We start from the raw sequence: 19794 nt of genomic DNA on the forward strand, positions 1-19794 counted from the left end.
TTGAAGTTTTCCTGGGCTCTGTTCAGCTCGTCAGATCTGTGGTATGTGCATTGTGGTTCTCAGCCATGTGAGGATTTTAGTATTCAGCTGGTTAGGGTTAGGGAGGGCTGGCCATCTCTGCTTTACAATGTCTCCCAAGAGTTATCTTTATTGCCAGTCCTAGACAGTTCAAAAAACAAACAAGCCAAAAACCCAAACCATGAGAGAAAACCACTAACATCCGAGAAGACCTGCAGTGATACCGAGAGCATTGCTGTAGTGGTGCATAAGCAACAGAGGCCTCATGAAGCAAAAATGGACTTAATTTGAATCTGTGCCACTCTTGAATGAACGCCCAAGATCTAAGTCCTCAGATACAAAGACATGTATTGCATGCAGGCTCAGGACAAGTTAGCATAAACTAGTACACTTGAAACTCTGCTTTGTTTAAAATCTGCTAGCTGTTGTACTGCCCGAGCTCGCTATAGATGTGTTCTGCTTTCTCTTGCAAAGAAAGGCATAGAAAGCACAGGGGAATAAGCAACTGAAGAAAACATTTTGAAGCTGATTGCTAATTGCTTGGATAGGAGATGAAATCAGTTATAGCAGAAGAAGACAGAAGAGAGCCTTTGCCTTTCTTAAAAAGTCTGAAGTTCCAATCCAGCCATTTAATCTTCTGCAGCCAGAGAACCTGGTTTTAAACACTGAGATTTACAGTAAATGAAAAAAAGCTGTTTTGTATTGACGTTAACTCATACGTAATTGAGTTTTTATGGGGTCACAACTGCCTGAATGTTTGTAGTTTTCCTGGAACAATTCTTTATTTGCCTAAATGAAGTATAGAGAAGGCTGAGTGACCAGTTCTGACTGGGTGTGCTTCCGGTTTAATTATAGCTCTGTTTGCAGGAATATTTTTGCTTTGTCCCATACTAAGAACTGCCTCTTTTCCTAACAATCTCTGCCGTTACTGATGGGCTCATGGTATTCCAAGGGCCTCTACTGCCTGTGGCCTCTCCCATGTGAACACGGGCACAAAAATGACTTTGCGTGAGGGTGTGAACATCAGGTGCTCCCTGGTGACTATTTACCTATGCTACCTTAGTTCCTGATCATTGTGAGGTGCCCTACTGCTCCTTGACCCCTTTCCAATCTGCTGCTGGTTTTAGATAGCTTCAAGAAATGGCTAACAAAGCTGGCTTGTCTTTCTCCTTGCTGAGACTAGCTATTTGGAATTTTTGGTTCTTGCAGTAGCACCTCTTCATCTTTGGTGAAGGAATTTGATTCCTGCCTGACTTTGAAGACAGCTCCGAATAGGTTCTTGTATCTTAGCTGAGGCCATTAATCGTTGCTAGCAGCAGTTTCCCCATGTGTTTGGCAGCTCTGTCTCCACTTGGCAGCCCAGGATAAACAATCCTGTCTCCAAACCACACCATCCCTAAGCTCACTATGAATCTTGCTTCAGCTGACAGGGCACCTCTGCATAAGTAGAGCATCTGACTTCTCTTGTCCGTAGGAATCTAGAATCTCAGCTGTCTTTTAACCAAGAGGCTGTTTTCTATTGTTTGTGTAATCACTTCTTTACTTCTGTTGCTAGCATCTGGATGAAATTCAAATGGGAATGCAAACTTGCTGGATTCCACCCTGTACACAACTCCCACTGGAAGCCTGTAGACTGCATTTTGTTCTCCTGCTTCCATAAATCTTCAATATCCATAAAGGAAGGGAGTGTATGGAAGCTCAGAAGTTGTCCTGAGTGTAGGGAGAAGAAGGAAAATATCAGCAAGGGTTTTTCTTAATATTTCATGCCACTTTTTTACCTTCCCCATTTTTATATCTATTTTGAAATGCCTATAATTTTATTAGTGAATTTTTTTCTTATGTTTCTGCAACATTTGATGTCTGTATCAATGTAATCATCAGTCTGAGAGGATATAGAAATTTTCTGATTAGCTCTTCCTAACTTGCAGTGTCCTAAAGACCACATTTTAGGTAGCAATAAAAAACTTGGAAAATACTGCGTTCTGACATGATTAGCTGTTTTTATAGGAGTAACGTATGATATCTTATCTGCAAAGAGCCTGGAAAAGGCCCCTTTCTTTTGCTTTGCCTATTACCATGCATTTATTAAATGTTCCTGGAACTAGACAGCAAGTATTTGAGCAGTGAGATTCTCCGAGTCCTAGCTTGGTGTCACATTTGTGACGTGTCAAAAGTATAGTGTGGATTGATGGGAAAATTGTCAATCACATCTCCTCATCCACTGTGTAGTAGGCACTGACTTGTGTTTCTTGTTTTGGGCCGCCTTAGCCAAATGAAGGACTTTGGTGCTGGGTGTCTTTATCAGGGTAGACATGCCCTGGGTGAAGACCACATCACTGCTGGTTTTCAAGCAGTTTAGCTCTCAGGAGAAAAAAAGTGTAATTCTTTTGAAAAAGAAACCCAGCAACTCTGCTCCTGTAATGCTGCTTGAGTTTTTTACCACACCTCTGTGTCAGACATCTGAGTACTGATCAGATGGTGAAAAAGGTTTTTGGGCAACAGGAATGTTACAAATACCACGTGTCTCCGAATGGACTCCCTCAAATGATTGGCATAATGGGCTAGTGGGTCAGAGGAAGGACCTTACTTTCCCCCTAGGCCTCAGTATTGCTTAGGTCTTAACTTGGAGAAGCGCAGCAGTGTGCATGTTGGGTAGCATACAGACTTCATAAGGCTATCCCTGTCTTGGATGAACTTAGCTGAGCAGCCACATACAGGAGTGGGACTTCCTTTCTCCTGGTTTATCACTGCAGAAATGTGGTGGAGGAACTGAGGGCAATTGAAGGAGCTGCTGACAGAGTCAGGAATAGTACCGAGCTCTTCTGCATCCCCTCTTCAGCACCCTCACTCAGGGACCATTCTTCTCAGTTATCTGAAACTCAAGTAAATATTACACACAAAGTTACTCTTGCAGAGCTATAAAACTTGTTGTCCAAATTGACTCAGAACAGGTTGAAACTAGAAAGAGCTGGTATCTTTTACTTACACAGAGGGGGCTGAGATATTCTGAGCTGGACAGACATGAGCCAGATAGTCCTGGGTATTTCGAGTGCATGCTGTAGAAGTGGAAATACAGGAAGAAGTTATTTTCACAGGGTAGATATGCTTTCAGCTTTCCATCGGAAGTCCATCATTCCTTTGCCAATGAATCTGTACTAAAAGTCAAAACCTACGCCACACTGGGGGGAAGTATATGCAAGAGAAGACCAAGTGCACATGGCGAACTTAGCAACTGAAAGTGTTTCTATGTCTGCTGGCTGGTTTTGAGTCCATAATTCAAAGTTAGACCATAGTCTTGAAGGAATTAAATATACATTGCTCTCCCTTTTGAGTGGAAATTACTGTAAATGAGGAATGTTTCTGTTAATGCCTGTTAACTATGAAGTGTCACCACTGTAAAATGGACTATCTTCAAAAGTCTTTGAAGACTAGGGATCAGCCAAATGTTCATATAGTAAATGAGCTGAGCTTTTCCTCCAGTGAACTTGGCTGCTAGGCATGTGTTTGTCTTTCCCACAAAAAAGAGGCAGAGGAAGAGAAGGAAGGAGACAAAGAACCCCTCCCCAGAGATGGGGGTGGATTGTAAAAGGAGGAGAAATATTGGAAGATACATGATGACGGTTCGGCTCTATGGTGTGGGAGTAGAATTAGTAGAATAGTAGTTGAATTGGTCCTGTATGTTCCTGCAGTCTTGCTGCCCTGGTGGTATTGGCAAGTACGGCAGATAGGGACTTTTCTGTGGCTTTGGTACGAGATTTTAATGGGTACCTAAGCATAGTGGAGCCAAAGTAGCTTTGCTGCAAAGGGAAACAGGATGGAGTTAAGTGTAGGGATGGGTCAGACTGCAAATACTAAAGCAAGGCATGTTTAAATTGTGGTACTTGCTGCCATAGTATAAGCAAGTTCAGGATTTCATCCAGAACAGGAGTTTGTGTTTATTGGTCATAACTGTGCAGCTTGATATGGATACAGCCTAAAGATTTCCTAAACACTGAATACCAGAAACTGGGAGGTTATGGCCAGGAAAGGGCTCACTGTACTCACCCTATGTTTCTTCTGCTCCATCCCTAAACCCTTAAAAGCCAGCTGCTGTTGGAGATGAGATATGGGGCAAGATGGACAATTGATCTGGCATGTCAGGATGACTCTTAGGTTTGTTTTGCATTTCCTGTTCCACAGTTTGTCCTTTGCAGGATTTCCATGCTCCTCGCACAACTTCCAGGGAGCTTTCAGGGTGGCCTATTGTGTGGCTGGTGAATTCTTAGTATCCCCTGGATAAACATCTCCTACTGCATCTTGTCAAATGAGGCTGCGGTTGGCAACTGCAGAACAGCCAGGCAGGGAGGATTCTGCCCATGCTACTTGTCCTGCAGAGTGTCTGTGTATGGGCTACCTCGGCAAGTCTTGTGATAAGTTTTATTTTTGCTTTTCTCTGGCTAAAAAGGTGCGGACAATTGAGCATGCAAGATCAGATGCCAGTTGTATCATTCTTGCCTGTTTACATGATGGTTTCATCGATCTTTCTTGTCAGAACAATCTTTGAGTGCTTGATGCCCTGAATAGTTGCATTTGGCTGTTTGAAAGGTGATCCTCCTGTCTGCTGGGTGTGCTTGGGCCCTTTTTGTTCCCTTCCCCTGTGTGCCGCATTCAGATGTCCACATTCTTTTGCCTTTATCTGTGCGCTATTTAGGATGTCCATATAAAGTTGCTAAATGGAATTTTTATTGGTCAACTTAGCTTAATAATCAAACAGTTTCCAGGCTGGTTCTGTCTAGCGCTGTGTGGATCCATTCTGAGAAAGAGGACCCTCAGTTACTTTTTTCTGTCCACTGCATTTTTTTAGTATGAGATTGCTAGATCAGGTAAGGCCTTAGTCGTTGGTATATTGATTTAGAACATCAATATCCTAATTGGAGATTAGCATATCGTATCAATGTATTGTGTAAAAGGCCACATAGCGTATGGCATAAGTATCCCTTGAAATGTAACACCACAACAAAAAAGAAAGCTGGTTATTGTGGTTGTGAAATAAATAGTCTTTGAACAAAATGTAACTTAGACTTTAAAATAATGATAATCTTTTAGAATCAGAAGTTGCCCAGAATTACTGATGGTTGACTGAATTCCAGCAATGGAAATTAGTTAAACTGTTATGGCTTGTACCTTTTGAGCGTGTGAAAGTGTTCTTTTGTTGAATTAAATTATTTGCCATCTGTAGCAAATTGCTGGCTTTCGTTTCTTTTGTCCCAAAACTAACAAGTGGCCATACATGCATTTAATGTGCATTAATTGCCAAAGACAATAAAAGTTTAAAAAGTAAACAGTCTATAAATCCTCTTTAAGATAGATGCAATTGCTTTATGAATCACCAAGCAGGAACTCTGTGGACCTGGGTGGTTACTATTTTGCTGGATACTACTCTTGTTTGTAAAGCAGAGTTGCTCAAACTCTGGCCTAAGAGATAATTGCATAAATTTGCTGTTGCTCAGGGACTGTCTCTTCAAAATACAAATTACAGTGTATCATTACCCGCCCAGGTTTTTATTGGTGCCCCTGAAGCTTTCGGTGAAGCTGGGAGACAAATTACATCTCAGGAATTTAATGTGGTTATCCAAATATTTATTACTGTTCTGTTTCCTGCTGGACGTAGGGAAGAAGGGTTGTGGCAAGTTCTGCGTAAGGGGAGCACCGGTCACACAGGCAGGTGGGACAGGATTCTACTTTTGCCTTAGCTATGCTGGGGATTTGCTTGCAAAATGTCCTCTTTATTTCAGGTAGTGATAAAGAGGCTGATACCAGGCTTTAGGTACCCTTGTATGTATGAGTCCAGTATTATAACATGACCTGAAACCAAGTGTGTCACCAAGTTTGGGGCTATCTTGAACCCTCGTTGCTACTGGTGGTGCAGCTTTAGCAGATGTTGACAGCATGCCAGAAAAGGGTTTGAGCTGGTCTTTAACGCTGGGTTTAAAACTAATGCTGAGCAATGTTGAGTAGTATCCTGGTAAAGGGGACTGCTGTGAAACTGCCACTGGTGCTCTCCATTGCCACAGATGGTTTCTTTGGGCTCTTCCTGCTAGGAGCTCTGCTAGTCAGGCCAAATCCCAGTGGACATTAAACCCTTGTCAGCGGGGGACTAGCCCATGCCCTGGTCTAAGTCAGACTGATGGAATCATTGCAATAAGCCTCAGAATCTGTACCCTCTGTCTCTGTCTTCAGCTTTGCCACCAAGCTTTGACTTGGAAATATTTAGTAAAATCTGTATCAATGAAGGTGACAGATGGAAAAACTTGTTATAGGGGAACTCCTATTTTTCAGCTGTATATTTTGGGCTTAGCCAGTTGCAGTCTGTCCTGGGAACTGGAAGCAGGGTTTGTTTTAGTCACACTTTTGCAACTACATTTCTTTGCGGATTTAAATACCTGATCAACAGAAGGATCTGTTACTGATTTAGTTTGCGCAGAAGGTTGTCAGTCTATGCCTCTTAGTTCCGAAGTGAGTGATGCAGAGTTCATAGATGATCTGTATATCAGAGCCTTTAGTGACTTCTTAGCCCTCCTTGAAGTCAATGAGAGTTCAGCTTTCTTCAGACTAAGTCACTATTTTTCCCCTTGTCTTAGAAAGGGGTCTTGTTCTCCAGCATCCAAATACTGATTCTTTGGGGTTATTTTCTGCAGTTTTTATAATTACGAGGTTGGCTTTGTCATTCACCATTTCAGGAGCTTCACTGTTGGTGATGGTGGAAAACATGGTAAACAAAGTTTGGGAGGTATTTTCCAAGAAAAATCATAACTCAAACAGCTTAGTACTATAAAAGCACAAATATCTGAGCCCTGTCCCTGTTCATTTTACAACAATGAATTTTGATGTAACATTAGCCATGGAGCAATGAATTTGCTGGAAGAAGTTGTAGGGAGGAGAATTTTTAAAATATGACACTGAAACTTTGTCTATGCATGAAAAAATGGTGAGGAATTAGAACCACGTTCCCCTCACTCACAAAGTATCTTGGAAAGAGAAATAAACTGCTTATTTATGAAGTTTGTCTGGGAACAGTCTTATTTTGATTACTATTCTGTGTGGGAATTGGCATTAAACTTATTCAGAGGTAAAGCGGAAGCAGTTATCATAAAATACCATATTGAATAAGGTTTTTTGTGGTGTAAACTAAGGCTTACATCGGATGACCTATGTATCTTTCATCAAAGCATTTTATTTCCTCTTTGGATTTCCATTTAATATTAACTCTGCCTCCACAACAGTTTCTTTTTTACCAATGGGCAGAATCTGTTTCTAACTTGATCCAAGCCAAAATACTGCAGTCAGAGTGAGATGTGTGGTGCCCATTGTCTGCATGTTATGGTGTTGTTCCTGTCCCATGCACGTGCTAGGAAGATACATGCTGCAGAGTTTCCTAGTGCTTGATGTTATTTTGAAGGAGCCAGTGTTCTTATGCCTGTTATTTTCTTTTGTATCATAGAAACTACAAATGAGCAAATCATGATGCCCAAAAAGTAGGAGCATGTAAGAGCGCAAAGGTTCCCCAACAAACCGTTAAGCCCCAAGTTATTTGGTGAATGACTGCAAGTGCTTGTGCCTTTACCATTGCCTTACTGTTTAGCATTGGGCATATCACGAAACTTCTCCATCCCTGTTTCCCTGAATACTGGCATACATGTATTCTACTACCTCTTGGAGGCTCATGGTCTCAAATCCTAAATTAATTTTCTGTAATGATTAGTTAGTCTACTATTTGCTTGGGAAAGATCTGTAAGTACAAGAGATGCTTATTGGACACAATGAACTGCATCACTCTATGTTGTTGGTGAAATCTGTCTCCAACCTGAGCCATTGAAGTGCCCAAGTACTTAAAATGGCTTTGCCAAAATCTGCTTCAATCTGAACATTGAATTATCAATTATAAACAACATAGATAACTGTGACCAATTCTGTGAACCTGATCCTGGTCTTTTCTACACTAATACAGCAGTATTGATTATGTGGGGAGATAATTACATCTCTCTTAAAATTGCTAAGTGAATAATATTAACGTGGATCAGCAGAAATATTAGAATGTCCCTTGAGTTAAAGTGTGGAAGGCCTCAATTTCAGGACTGCATTTTACAAAGTCCACTTTTGTGGACACTGTTTTTATTTTGGTTTATTATTATGCAAAGAAACAGGTTAAGTTCTATGCATGTTTCTAGTGCTTAAGCTGATACTTCATATGGTTCCTTCTCCCCTCTCCCCAACCCTGTAAGCCAATTGCTGGATTCAAGGGTCATTTCCTGTTTGCAGAGCTCCTGTTGACAAAAGAAGGAGCATTGTGCAAACATTTGAGACTTCAGTATGGTCCCTCTTGTCCTTTTTTCCCCCCAGCCAGCTGAATAAGCGCAGTTATCCCTGTGCTCTAGTGATACAGTCTCTACTCACATGGGTGACTGGAAGAGCTGGGATTCCCAAGGGGGAATCTGACTGAAATGCAATGCCCTTCTGACATATCTGCTGTCACAAGTCTTCTGCTTCCGGATCCAGATCCGGAAATGTAGCATTTTTTTGTCTCTGCTGGTAGCAACTGCTTAGAGGGAGATACATCTGCTTTGCAGTTTTCTGCTAGGCCAGTTCTGAGGAGATACTGGTTGAGCCAGAAAATCCAAACTCATCTCCCTTTTGGTGCCTGCCTTGTTTTACCTGTACATTTTTTCAGGAAATGGGGAGGCAAGATGAACTAGAAAAACTAGCTATTGGGTATACATATACTTCATTAATCATAATGTTCCTGTCCTGCCTCTGTACTAGCTGTAGGTTTATTTTACAGAGCTGGTCCTATACAACAAGTTTTTGTGCTGTCTTAGCCATTTGTGCATCAAGTATTGGGACTGTAAGTCATCTTTGTCTACTCTCGGCCTTGGACAGAGATGTTATTTCATAAATCAGTTATTTAAATTCTAATGAACTGGCTAAATTCTTTATACAGAGGTTGTTGTTGGTGATGGGGTGTTTGAGTCTGAATCCCTCCCGATGACAGAAGTGATCCTTGTACATGTTGTAATATCCGTTGCTGGTTCTACATTAGTGTCTGAAGTAATACTTGTGTACTGGAAGGCCACATTCAAGGTCTTATGGAACATACCTTGTTTTTTTGGTTCACCCCAAATCCTTACTGACCTGGCTGCTCCCTGGAGAAGGTGGAATTTGGCCCAAATTGCTCTTCTTGACAGAGTAGTGCCTAAACCTATGTGCCAGGAGCTCTTCACACAACCTTAGCTTAAGTATAAGGGATAGACAAAGGAAGTGCTGTTACAGCCATTTGACATGGGGGAACAAAGGCCTAGAAAACCTTGGTGACTTTCTGAAAGGTGACCAGACCTCTGTAGCACAGAATGTGATCAATGTCTAACTGAGTGCTTTTAGCAGCCAAAAGACAAACCTTCCCCTCAGATTTCTGATGTGTTTAGTGCCTACTCAATGACTGGGACAAACGCATTATGTTATCAGAAATGAGCTTTCCCTGATCAAACGTATACTTTATTAGCCACATAAATGCCAGCATGACTCTCTCATTGCTACAACATTAAACACCTTGGAAATGTTTCCTTAAACTCTAGGTCAGTCTTATGAAATCCGTCTACTTGAGAATAGGAAATTGGGAGAGTTTCAAGATTTAAACACAAAATATGTAAAGGTAAGGAGAAATATAGATTTCTTTTCTTCCTGCTACTACATACAGCCTCTAATGAAGGGCCTGACCTTGCTCACACTGAGACAATGGAAAATACTTTGCCATTGTTTTTAATGGGAGCAGGGCTGATGGAATTACTTCTGAGTGCTAGAGTTTCATGGGACTGTGCAGTTTGGCTTTTCAGGGCTTCAGGGGAACCTTTATTTTCATTGTGATCGTGACCCCAGAGTTTCACTGTGAATATTGGGTTCAGGGGAATCCCAAAGTTCAAAGATGAACATGGTCGAAACTACCGAGAGACAGGCTTGTCTCCCTTCTTAATCCAAGCAACATGTCTGTGTTGAGGTACATGCCACAAGGAGGACCCTGGTGTTTACATCATTCTGCCACACAGATTCCGCATAGCTCCAGTTCACTTTGCTAGTGGATTTAATTCTCAACATACCGAACATGGTCCTGAGTTATTGGTTGTTTGGTTCTGGGGATAGTCTTTTTTCCAAAACAGTTCAAATTTAAAACTTGGATCCAGGTCTTGGTTCTGGAGCCAATCTTCAAGCCTTCCTCTCTCAAATTCTTGGCTGTTCTGCCTCAGGATATCTTTTGAGAAGTGGGGACCAATTGCAAAATTTGGATTCCAGTCTGGATTTCAAGTGTTTTCCAAGTTCAGGCAGTTCCGCATCTGTCTTTTGGCCCATTTCAGGGAGCATGTGGATTTGGATTCCAATTTTGCAGGTGTTCCCAGTGTGGCTTGCTTGCTTCTTGGAACTAGGGTTTGATTTGGGCCTCTCTCAGGTTCTTTGTCAAAAATCGCTCGCTCTCATTTGGTATGGAAGTCCCCAGTAGGAGCATGGACTTCAGAAACTGGGAGCCGAGGGGTCATTAATGCTAGCATAGCACTCAGAATATACAAAAGCATATATTAGTGTTGCTTTTTGACTTTGTCTGCACTGGGGATTGCCCTTATTCCAGCCTTTTGTTGCCAGTTATTGATATGGCTGCACCTTTGCAGGCCCCAGAAACTTTTCTATTCTTTGCTCATTTATCTACACTGGGTCAAATCCAGTGTCAGTGCCTGACCATTAATGGCTGGAATCAAGTTTAATTCCCACTGACAAGGTGTCTGGGCATGTTAGCTCCATCGATGCAGAGACAGATGAGCTGGCTTTCACATTTGTTAATCAGAGGAGGAGACTGGGGCTGGGGCACATGAAATATCCCCTGCATGTGAACCACTGTGGGTGTGGAAGCAGTATAGTGATGTTCCCATGGTGTGAAACCTAAGATTAGGTGGACATAGCTATAGTGCTTCCAGACCGAATCCCAGCAAATTGTGCAGGGCTGTGTTGTGCAGCATAGACATGCCCTGTGAGGGGGAAGGAATATTCCTCACTCACTCAGTGGTCCCTTAGGAATTTGACAAACGTGGTGATGGGTCTCTTAGGGGGACCCTCTGCCCTCCTCGTGAATGGGGGTGAGAGACTTGTAGGAGGAACAGATCAACTTCCTTTTGCTTCTACGCTGGAAAATCAAAGTCATCTTGAGAGAAGGGCCTCTGGATCGCTTTGTTCATCTTGCTGTCTTCTTTTAACAGAGCATAATTCGTGTAGTTTTCCACGATCGACGCCTGCAGTACACAGAACATCAGCAACTAGAGGGCTGGAGGTGGAGTCGGCCTGGGGACCGCATCCTTGATATAGGTGAGAATATTTCATTATGGTTCCTGTGCAGTGTTTGGAAGCCAGGTGCTGAATGATGTGTGGTGTGGATGCATGTATGGGTACTTTATACCTTGCTTTCTTAGGAAGCCTGTATGTCTTTGGGTGGGAAGGAGATCGTAGCAGCATAGGTCCCAAATAGATGCATCATTAGTGGCTTGGCTTTTCACATGCATCTTGTAATTGTATGAAAATGCTTTCCCTTCTTCAATTTAATTTTTTTAAAATTTTAGGGGTTTTCTTCTACAGATATTCCACTGTCAGTTGGTATCTTGGATCCCAGGGCCAGCCCAACCCAGTTGAACACTGTTGAATTTCTGTGGGATCCATCAAAGAGAGCTTCAGCATTCATTCAGGTAAGAAACAAGTTATATTCTTGGAGTAAATACAATAGTGAGATATCTTACAGAGACCTGGAAACTTAAAGTATATAGGACATGAGGGAGAAAGGTGATAATACTCAAAACTCAAGTGACAAGCATGTGTAACTAGTTTGTAGGATACTTGCTAAACCAGCCTAGCTTTGGGGAAAGGTCCATTATCCTAGCTAGGGAAAATCCATGTTTAAAACATTGATACTGCTTTCTAAGTATGGGCTTCGTCTGGGGGAAACTGTTCACGACCTGTTAGTTTTGCTTGCTTTCCTTTCTCATGAGTATTTCTAAACTCAAATATCAAGTATCTGTTTTTAATGCGATGGTGGGATTTAGTTAAATCAAGGGATGTTTTTCCTTATGCACTGTTTCTCTCTGGGCTCCTTGTTCTTCTAAGTGTTTTGTCCCGAGGAACAGAAGTGAAAACATTTTCAACACTTCTGCCTTTTTAGTTTCTAGGGAGGAGCCAAAACCTCATGTTCTGGTAGTCTGTAAGTTCAGGGAGTCTAAAATTTAGATTTGTGCAGCTTCAGACTGTCTCCAGAGATAAGCACAGCTTTTGTTTTGCCAGGTACATTGTATCAGCACAGAATTTACTCCACGGAAACATGGAGGAGAGAAAGGGGTGCCCTTCCGGGTGCAAATCGACACCTTTAAACAGAATGAAAATGGTGAATACACAGAACACTTGCATTCTGCAAGCTGCCAGATCAAAGTGTTCAAGGTATGAGGTAGTTTTGGCTTTGTCATCAACAAGATTAAGACACGGGGACACGCACAGTTTTTAAAATGTTTGTAGGTGTGATGCAAACTGTGGTGCAAAAGAACAAAGACTTTTAAGTGGATATGCTTAAAATCTTAAACAAGACTCTTACACTCAAAGCAATGTAAGCTCTAAACTGCACAGCAAGTATAGTTAAATTCAATTGACGCAAGTGCTGCACTCAGACTCATGCCAGTCCGTTGTGCCTTGAACAGTATAAAAATATTGAGATCTAGGCTGTGTGGATGTCTTAAAAGAAAACAAAGCCAAAAATCCCCAAACTGCCGCAGGTTGGAGTGAAAACCCATCTGAGAGTCCTCTGCGCAAAACAGATTTCTGTGGAATACAGAGGAGTAGTCTCCAGAAAGCATTGCCCTTCACTTGTTTGTGCCCTGAAGATGAGTATTACAAACCATACAAAATAAAACCCAGTTTCTCAGGAATATAGAGGATATTGTTTTAAGGCATTTTGAGCCAACATACTACGCTGGTGGTATTTGAGGCAACTACTGTGTTTCAGCGCTCCTAGGCAATCAATATAGAATGGGAAACTCCAGTTTCTTTGATTGAATCGTCCAGGGACTGTGTGAGCATGGCTTTGAGACCTTAAAACCTCTGCTTGATGCAGCAGAGTTCTCCTTCATGCTACCTGTTGGAGAGAAAAATGCTGATGTTTGTTCCTGAAACTCCTAATCTTTGAATAGCAGACTTGTAGCCACTTAAGGTTTTCATAGGCCTGTTTTCTCAGAGGATCTTCTGCTTCAGTTTTGCTCCTATGACCAGTGTCTTTCCCATTCCTGGAAAGATGGTACAAATCTCAGTTGCAGTGCATACCTCATGGGGTGTGTGGTCTGAAATAGTTGGTATCAAACCACAGGACTATGGTCAGCCTATTTTGGAATTGCAGCAGTCATTAATAGGGGTAGTTATAGAAACAGTAGAGATGTTTCACTCAATTTTTGTCTGCAAAATACAGATCTAATCTCACTCCATATGTGGAGTCCCCATAAATCTTAAGGAAACTTTTGTGAACACGTTAGAAAAAATGTGTTGGCCTCAGTCTCCAAACTTGTCATACTTGGCATAAGGGAAAGCTTGTGCTTGTGCTTATAGCCTAAAGGAGCAGACAGAAAACAGAAGACTGACAGGGAAAAAATGGAGAAGAAGACCACCCAAGAGAAGGAGAAGTATCAGCCTTCCTATGAGACAACCATTCTCACAGAGGTAAAATGTTTTAAACACATGTTGTAATACTTCAGTATATTGGGAAATAGATTTCAGAGGAAATGCATTCTGACTGATGCTTGGATTGTCTTGTGGAGACACTTATACCAAGATCTGACTGAAATTGAGAGCTGAGTGAAGTTAGAAGATGTCTCACTGTTGACATTTATAAAAGATGGCAAACTCTCTTATGTTTCAGGGCATAAACCAACCATTAACAGCCTAGGTTCAAAAGAAACTTTCTCTCTCTCTTCTGCCACACTTCTGAGCACTTGTTGTGGTACTTAGATACCAGTTGTATGAGGTATTTTCTTCAGAACTGTCTGGCACAAACTCGTGTTGGAGATGGGACACTTGAACAGAAGAACAGGCAGTCTTATTAAATTAGGAGTGTCTATTTTTCTGTGAATGTGCCTTTGGGGCTACTACATCATGCTTGATCTCAGATTCGTCTGACTTATACTCTAGGAATACCTTGAATATCTTGTGTTGTGAATGTGAATATCCTTTGATATTGAGATGTGTATGCTTCTAGTCCCCCCACCCCTATATGCTCATTACTAAGATGTATGCGTAAACTCACCATGGATTGCAGAATTGCTAAGTAGAGGGACTCAAAACAATAGTTTAAAAGTGCTGTTCCATATCCCTATGGGAATGTTATGTAGTTTGATTTATTTCTTGTTTTTTTGAAGTGGCCTTCTGGGCTTTTAAAAATCATTTTTTTTTCTTAATTTTAACAAACTTCCTTTTTGTGAGATCCAGCCCCTCCCACCCAATTTTCCTCAAGTTACCAGGAGTGACCAACATGTCTTCTAATTCAGCATGATGGTTGTTAATGAGGCTCTTGTGTACACATACCTAATTCTACTGAGTTGGCAGATCCTGAGCTCTTACTGTTAGCTCTCATGCACTTTGACATATTGCACAGGGAAGTGTGAGTTGCTAAAGAGTTAAATATTTGCTAGTGTTTTATTTGTGGAGATGATAAAACTCCAAAGCTACAGCTTGTCTCCTTTTTATCATTGCAAAGAAGGATCCTACAGAGTGTTTTCTTGAGATCTTGATGGGGGGTGTTCCACGGGACTAGATTTCTCCTACTGATTACAGCGGTATAAATCTAGAACCAAGTTACCAATTTTAGCTGGGTTACTCTGGCTTTACACTACTGTAATGGACTATAGAACTTGACCTGTATTTGTGAAGGTTTTTAGTAGCTTTGTGTCTGTCTATCTTAAATTTTCCCTGTGTAATACCCATTTATAACTCAAGCTCTTTGGCTAATAGCCAGAGATTTTAACAGAGTGGCCCAAATTCTGCTCTTTCACTGGTATAAACCTGAATCAATGCCACTGGAATGTATTTGTCACTCTTGTCTGGATTTAATTAGGGATTTATAATTAAGACCATGGGTATTTCTGTGTCATTGCTGCCTTCAGGCTGAGTTGACTTACTGGCATTGCTCTGACTTACAGCTGTGCACACCTTGGCCCAGCGTTATTTGGGGACAAACTTTGTGAAATGAGAGAAATACGGAATGCACAACTGGAATCAATCTGGCCCCCTGACAGCCCACTTGGAGTAGATTGTAGAAAATCCATGGCCTGTCTCCTCCTCCCAGCAGGAGTGATGAGCTGAAGTTAGTGGTGTGGCAACAGCATAAATGTGGTATGAAAGGAGAATCAAATCCTTTATTTTCAACCTTATGAAAGTGTCTCTGCTGCCTTTCTTCTGACAGTGCTCTCCCTGGCCAGATGTGCCTTATCAAATGAACAATGCTCCATCTCCAAGCTACAACAGTTCTCCAAACAGCTTCAACCTTGGAGATGGGTATGTAGCAAATAAACGCTTTATCTTTCCTGTTGATATGGTAGCCTTTGTGTGCATCTGTGTTTTGTGTGTCCATGTATTTTATACTCTGCAAAAGGTCAAGGACCATTTTAGCCTGACCTCTCAGCACCCTTTCTAGAAAGGGAAAAATATTTCCCACAAAAAATTCAAGACCTTCCAGGCAGGAATTCCCTGCAATGCATAGTACTGTTTATATATCCACTGCTTACGTGGGTGGCTGGGAAGAAAGCATCAGAGGACCACTAGGGCAATTCCTCCCAAGAATTTCTTCTTTTACTATTCTGTGTGGGTCAGGGAACACACCAGATCCTGTTTCTGCAGTTTCCAGTATCTTCTAAGAAGTGTGTTAGGCACCTTTTTCAGCATTTGGCATCTTTTCAGAGTTCGTATTTTTTATTTTCTTTCTATCTTGAGATGGTTTGTGACAGTGAGCTGAGTTCTGAGTTGAACAGGCTTTAAAGAAATTCTGTCTGGAGCAAAACAGCCTGGATTCTAAGAAGCCATTCCAGAATGAAGGATAGACAGAAGGCGTGTTTAATCCGTTAGTACTGCCATCATAAAGAAGCAATTTAAGTGGTCCTGAAACATCAAGATAGAGTTGACCACTGTAATACATACCAAGGTCACTTGGTAACTTTTAAGTACTCTCTGCATTGTATTTTCCCCTTAGAATTTGGCGTAGGCCTTTCCTTTCCTTCTCTAGAACTCTACAGCCTTGTCAGCTTCCTGCACAGCTCATTAATTAATTGATAGAAGAAAACTTTTATCTCCCCAGAAGTCCATGAGAGCTCTCTCTGCTCTTGACTCTAGAGAGTGGGTTTTCTGGACTGCAAGTGTTTTTAATGGAGGTGTAGTGAAGCTGTCCGTCACAAGAATAGGTAGTTAGAGAAGGAGGAATGATTATATCATAAATTTTCAACAAATGACTTACACTTGTGAATAAGGACAAACACTAAAATGGCAAAAGGTGGTGTTAGAGAGATCTGCTGAGCATTTTCTTCCAGAGGTAGATTATTAACTTTTTGGAAAAATTCTTGGCTTGTTTAAATCCTGTCCATGTTGAGGATGGGTTTATTAGAAACATGTTTTGGTCTAATGTAGTTTAACAGCAACTCACTGCGTTTAAAATAACACCAGATTTGTGTTACAGGGTCCTTTCTTACTCAATTTGTGTGAAGAATCTTTATTAGACAGTGGATTTAGTTAGGGGTCTTGTCGCTCATAAAATGTTTGAGTTCAGCCATGTTGGCGGGTCAAAACTTCCTTGCTTAGATGGTGTAATACCAGTGAGTCACCTATATGGAAAGCTTGAATGAGTTCAAGTAAACCCAGTTTTTTCTCTCAGGGTTGAGTAAGACCTCAACTGAGCAACCAAAGGGTCAAATTGGAGTGGAGAGGGGAGATTTTGCTGTGATTTTTTTTTTTTTTTTGGCCCGGACTTTAGACACATTTTTCTTAATCTGAGAGAGAAAAATGCCAAATTGGTAGGAAACTTGTAACAGTTGAGTCAATTTGAGGAGGGAGAAGAGGATGGACAATGCAATGTAAAATATAAAATAATGTTTTTTCTCTTCCAACTTTATATAATTTTTTTTAGCAACAGTTCTCCAACCCACCAGGTGGAGCTCCTGCCTCCCAGCAATGATGTAAGTATATGAGATCATGTTAATGTGGTGCTTTTCTTTTTTTAGGACACTGGTGAACAGTTCATTTCAAGACCTTCTTATTCTTTTTGCAATGTAGCATCTCCTTCCTTCTGCTTCTATTCAAGATGCCCAGCAGTGGCTGCATCGTAATAGGTTTTCTCCATTCTGTAGACTCTTCTCAAGTTTTTCGGGTGAGTTTAAACAGTCCAAATATTTTATCTTATTCTGTTCTGTGAGTACAGCTCATGCTTCCTATGAATAGCATCTGCTGCTGGCCACTGTAGATGAGATTGTTGGTCTTACCCAGCATGATTGCTCTTTTGTTTTTAGGTTGGTTAGCATTTGCCAGAACAGATTGTAGAATCATAGAATAAATTAGGTTGGAAGGGTTCATTGAGTTCATTAGGTTCATCCCCCTGCTTGAAGCAAGTCCAATTAGATCAGGTTGCTCAGGGCTTTGTCCAGTTGAATTTTGAATATCTCCAAGGTTAGAAATTCCACAACCTCTCTGAGCAACCTCTTCAAATATTTAACTACCCTTGTAGTGAAAAGTTTCTCCTTATATCTAATCAGTATTTACCATGTTCCAACTTCCGTCTGCTGTCTCTCATCCTGTCACTGTGAAACTTTGAGAAGAGTCTGGGTCCATCTTCAGTATACCCTCCTATTAGGTAGTGGTAAACAGCAGTAAGATGGTAGAAAGGGGAAGTGGCCAGGAATTTCAGACCTTAAAGGAGCCTGTCTCAGACTTCCAGTCTGCTTGCAAGGTGCTTAAATAACCTGGTGAATGTTGCAATTAGAGTAAATTGGGCCATTTCATTAGATATCTAGTTTTTATCTATGTTGGCTAGAATATCCTTCTGTGAGCCACTGCTCTTCTGGCTGCTTCTAGCTTTCTGTTTCACACTGATTGATTTGCAGTGTCTCTGAATTTGTGAGAGTGCCTCTCTGAATTTGCAACACCTCTTGGCAAGTCTGTCTGATTTAGTTTTGTAGATTCTCTCCCCCACCCAGCTCCTGCTGTGCATACACACAATTTGGAAGCTAAGGTTTGCTTAACTTCTGAAAAAATACATTTTAAATATGTAGGTGCTGACTTACTGAAGATGTCCAAAGAAGATTTCGTTCAAATCTGTGGGCCTGCTGATGGAATTCGGCTCTTTAATGCAATCAAAGGAAGGTTTGTATTTCTTTTTTTTTTCTTTATTTTTTTATTATGGCAACATCCCTTGGTACCTTCAGTGTCAACCAAAATTAATCCTGAAGCTGTAACATGTAGGCCTTCTCTGTAATACTTCAAAGAAGTCATCTTAGAGGCTGGAGTTCACAGTGGGATTCAAATCCAAGTGCAGCTCAGAAATGCTCCCAGACTCACACCTGAGTAAAAATTAAGCAGCATAATGTGGATCTCCACTGGTTCATTTGCTACCAGCTGGTAGCTTCTGTCCACTTCATATGAGACACAACCTACGGTACCCCATCTTGGATTTCTGTCACAGGCAGCCAAAAAAAACAGACCCTGAAATGACTCTCAGACTAACTTATATGGCAATAACATCATAAATTCTCCAGCTGGGCAGGATTCAGACCAATAAATGAAAATATGGCGATCCTCTTGGCAAGTGCTGAATACTGTTTTTTCTTATTCAATCCTGAAGAGATTAGGGTGCTCTGCTGTCACCTACCAGGAGGACTCTTACTAGACCTCCTAAGACACCTTGTCACCAGCTTTGAGATTATCCCTTAGCTAGTTATTTTTGCAAGACCTGAATGATTCAATCTTTCAGTGTTTGGTTGCGTACTGGAACAATTTACTAAAGAACTCGCCATTTTTTTTCTAATAATCCATAGAAATGTAAGGCCCAAGATGACAATTTATGTCTGCCAAGAACCAGAGCAAAACAGGTCCCATCTTCACCAAAAACGAGAGAATGGAGACGGCAGTCTGTGTGGTAAGTTTTTAATATAGATACCGTTAAGCACTTGTCTGGTGAGAATGCTGCTTTGCGCCTTATCTCCTGTGTGGGACAGTCCCATTTTTGACACTTTTAGGCTAGTTTCAATGCTACTGATTCCAACTTGAATGCCATCAGCCTGGGGAATAGACCCAGCTTGTTTGAAATGAAATGTAGTCGGAGAGGGAGGAAAGTCTTCAGTACAGGGCAGCTTGAAGGCTTGCTGGTCAAGTGTGTATAGATACCTGCCAGTGTAATTATTACAGAAAAGAACAGTGATTTCATTTCTCCCCCGCCTTCCCAACCAGCCCTGTAGCTCTGGGAAGTCACTGATCTCCTGTAAGCCATTTCTTAGCAGGCACGTGGCGTTTTATGTTAATGCTACTTCTTTTTTGAAGTCATTGGGGCTGACCAAGTCAGAGATGAATTTAGCTCTCAGACTCCCTGGTTTGGAATTATTTTGGCCCAATCTGGATAGATTTCCTTTTGGAATTTGCAAAAACACTTTTGCTGTTGCTTTTAGTTAGTTATTTCTGATAGCAGTGTCCTTTGAAGCATGAGGTGTG

General features: G+C 41.3%; 1 protein-coding gene across 1 annotated transcript in view; it reads left to right on the forward strand.

The window, feature by feature from the left end:
* TFCP2L1 (transcription factor CP2 like 1) overlaps positions 1 to 19794 on the forward strand; it is a 39571-nt gene that overhangs the window by 9878 nt on the left and 9899 nt on the right. Inside the window, exons 3-12 of the mRNA XM_026118477.2 lie at positions 9627 to 9703; positions 11292 to 11397; positions 11665 to 11771; positions 12361 to 12513; positions 13666 to 13776; positions 15515 to 15606; positions 17225 to 17273; positions 17371 to 17464; positions 18363 to 18453; positions 19125 to 19225. Coding sequence (XP_025974262.1) covers positions 9627 to 9703; positions 11292 to 11397; positions 11665 to 11771; positions 12361 to 12513; positions 13666 to 13776; positions 15515 to 15606; positions 17225 to 17273; positions 17371 to 17464; positions 18363 to 18453; positions 19125 to 19225 — 981 coding nt within the window. The remainder of the gene's footprint in view (positions 1 to 9626; positions 9704 to 11291; positions 11398 to 11664; positions 11772 to 12360; positions 12514 to 13665; positions 13777 to 15514; positions 15607 to 17224; positions 17274 to 17370; positions 17465 to 18362; positions 18454 to 19124; positions 19226 to 19794) is intronic.

Source organism: Dromaius novaehollandiae, chromosome 7 (assembly GCF_036370855.1).
Source record: "Dromaius novaehollandiae isolate bDroNov1 chromosome 7, bDroNov1.hap1, whole genome shotgun sequence".
Classification (NCBI taxonomy): Eukaryota; Metazoa; Chordata; class Aves; order Casuariiformes; family Dromaiidae; genus Dromaius; species Dromaius novaehollandiae.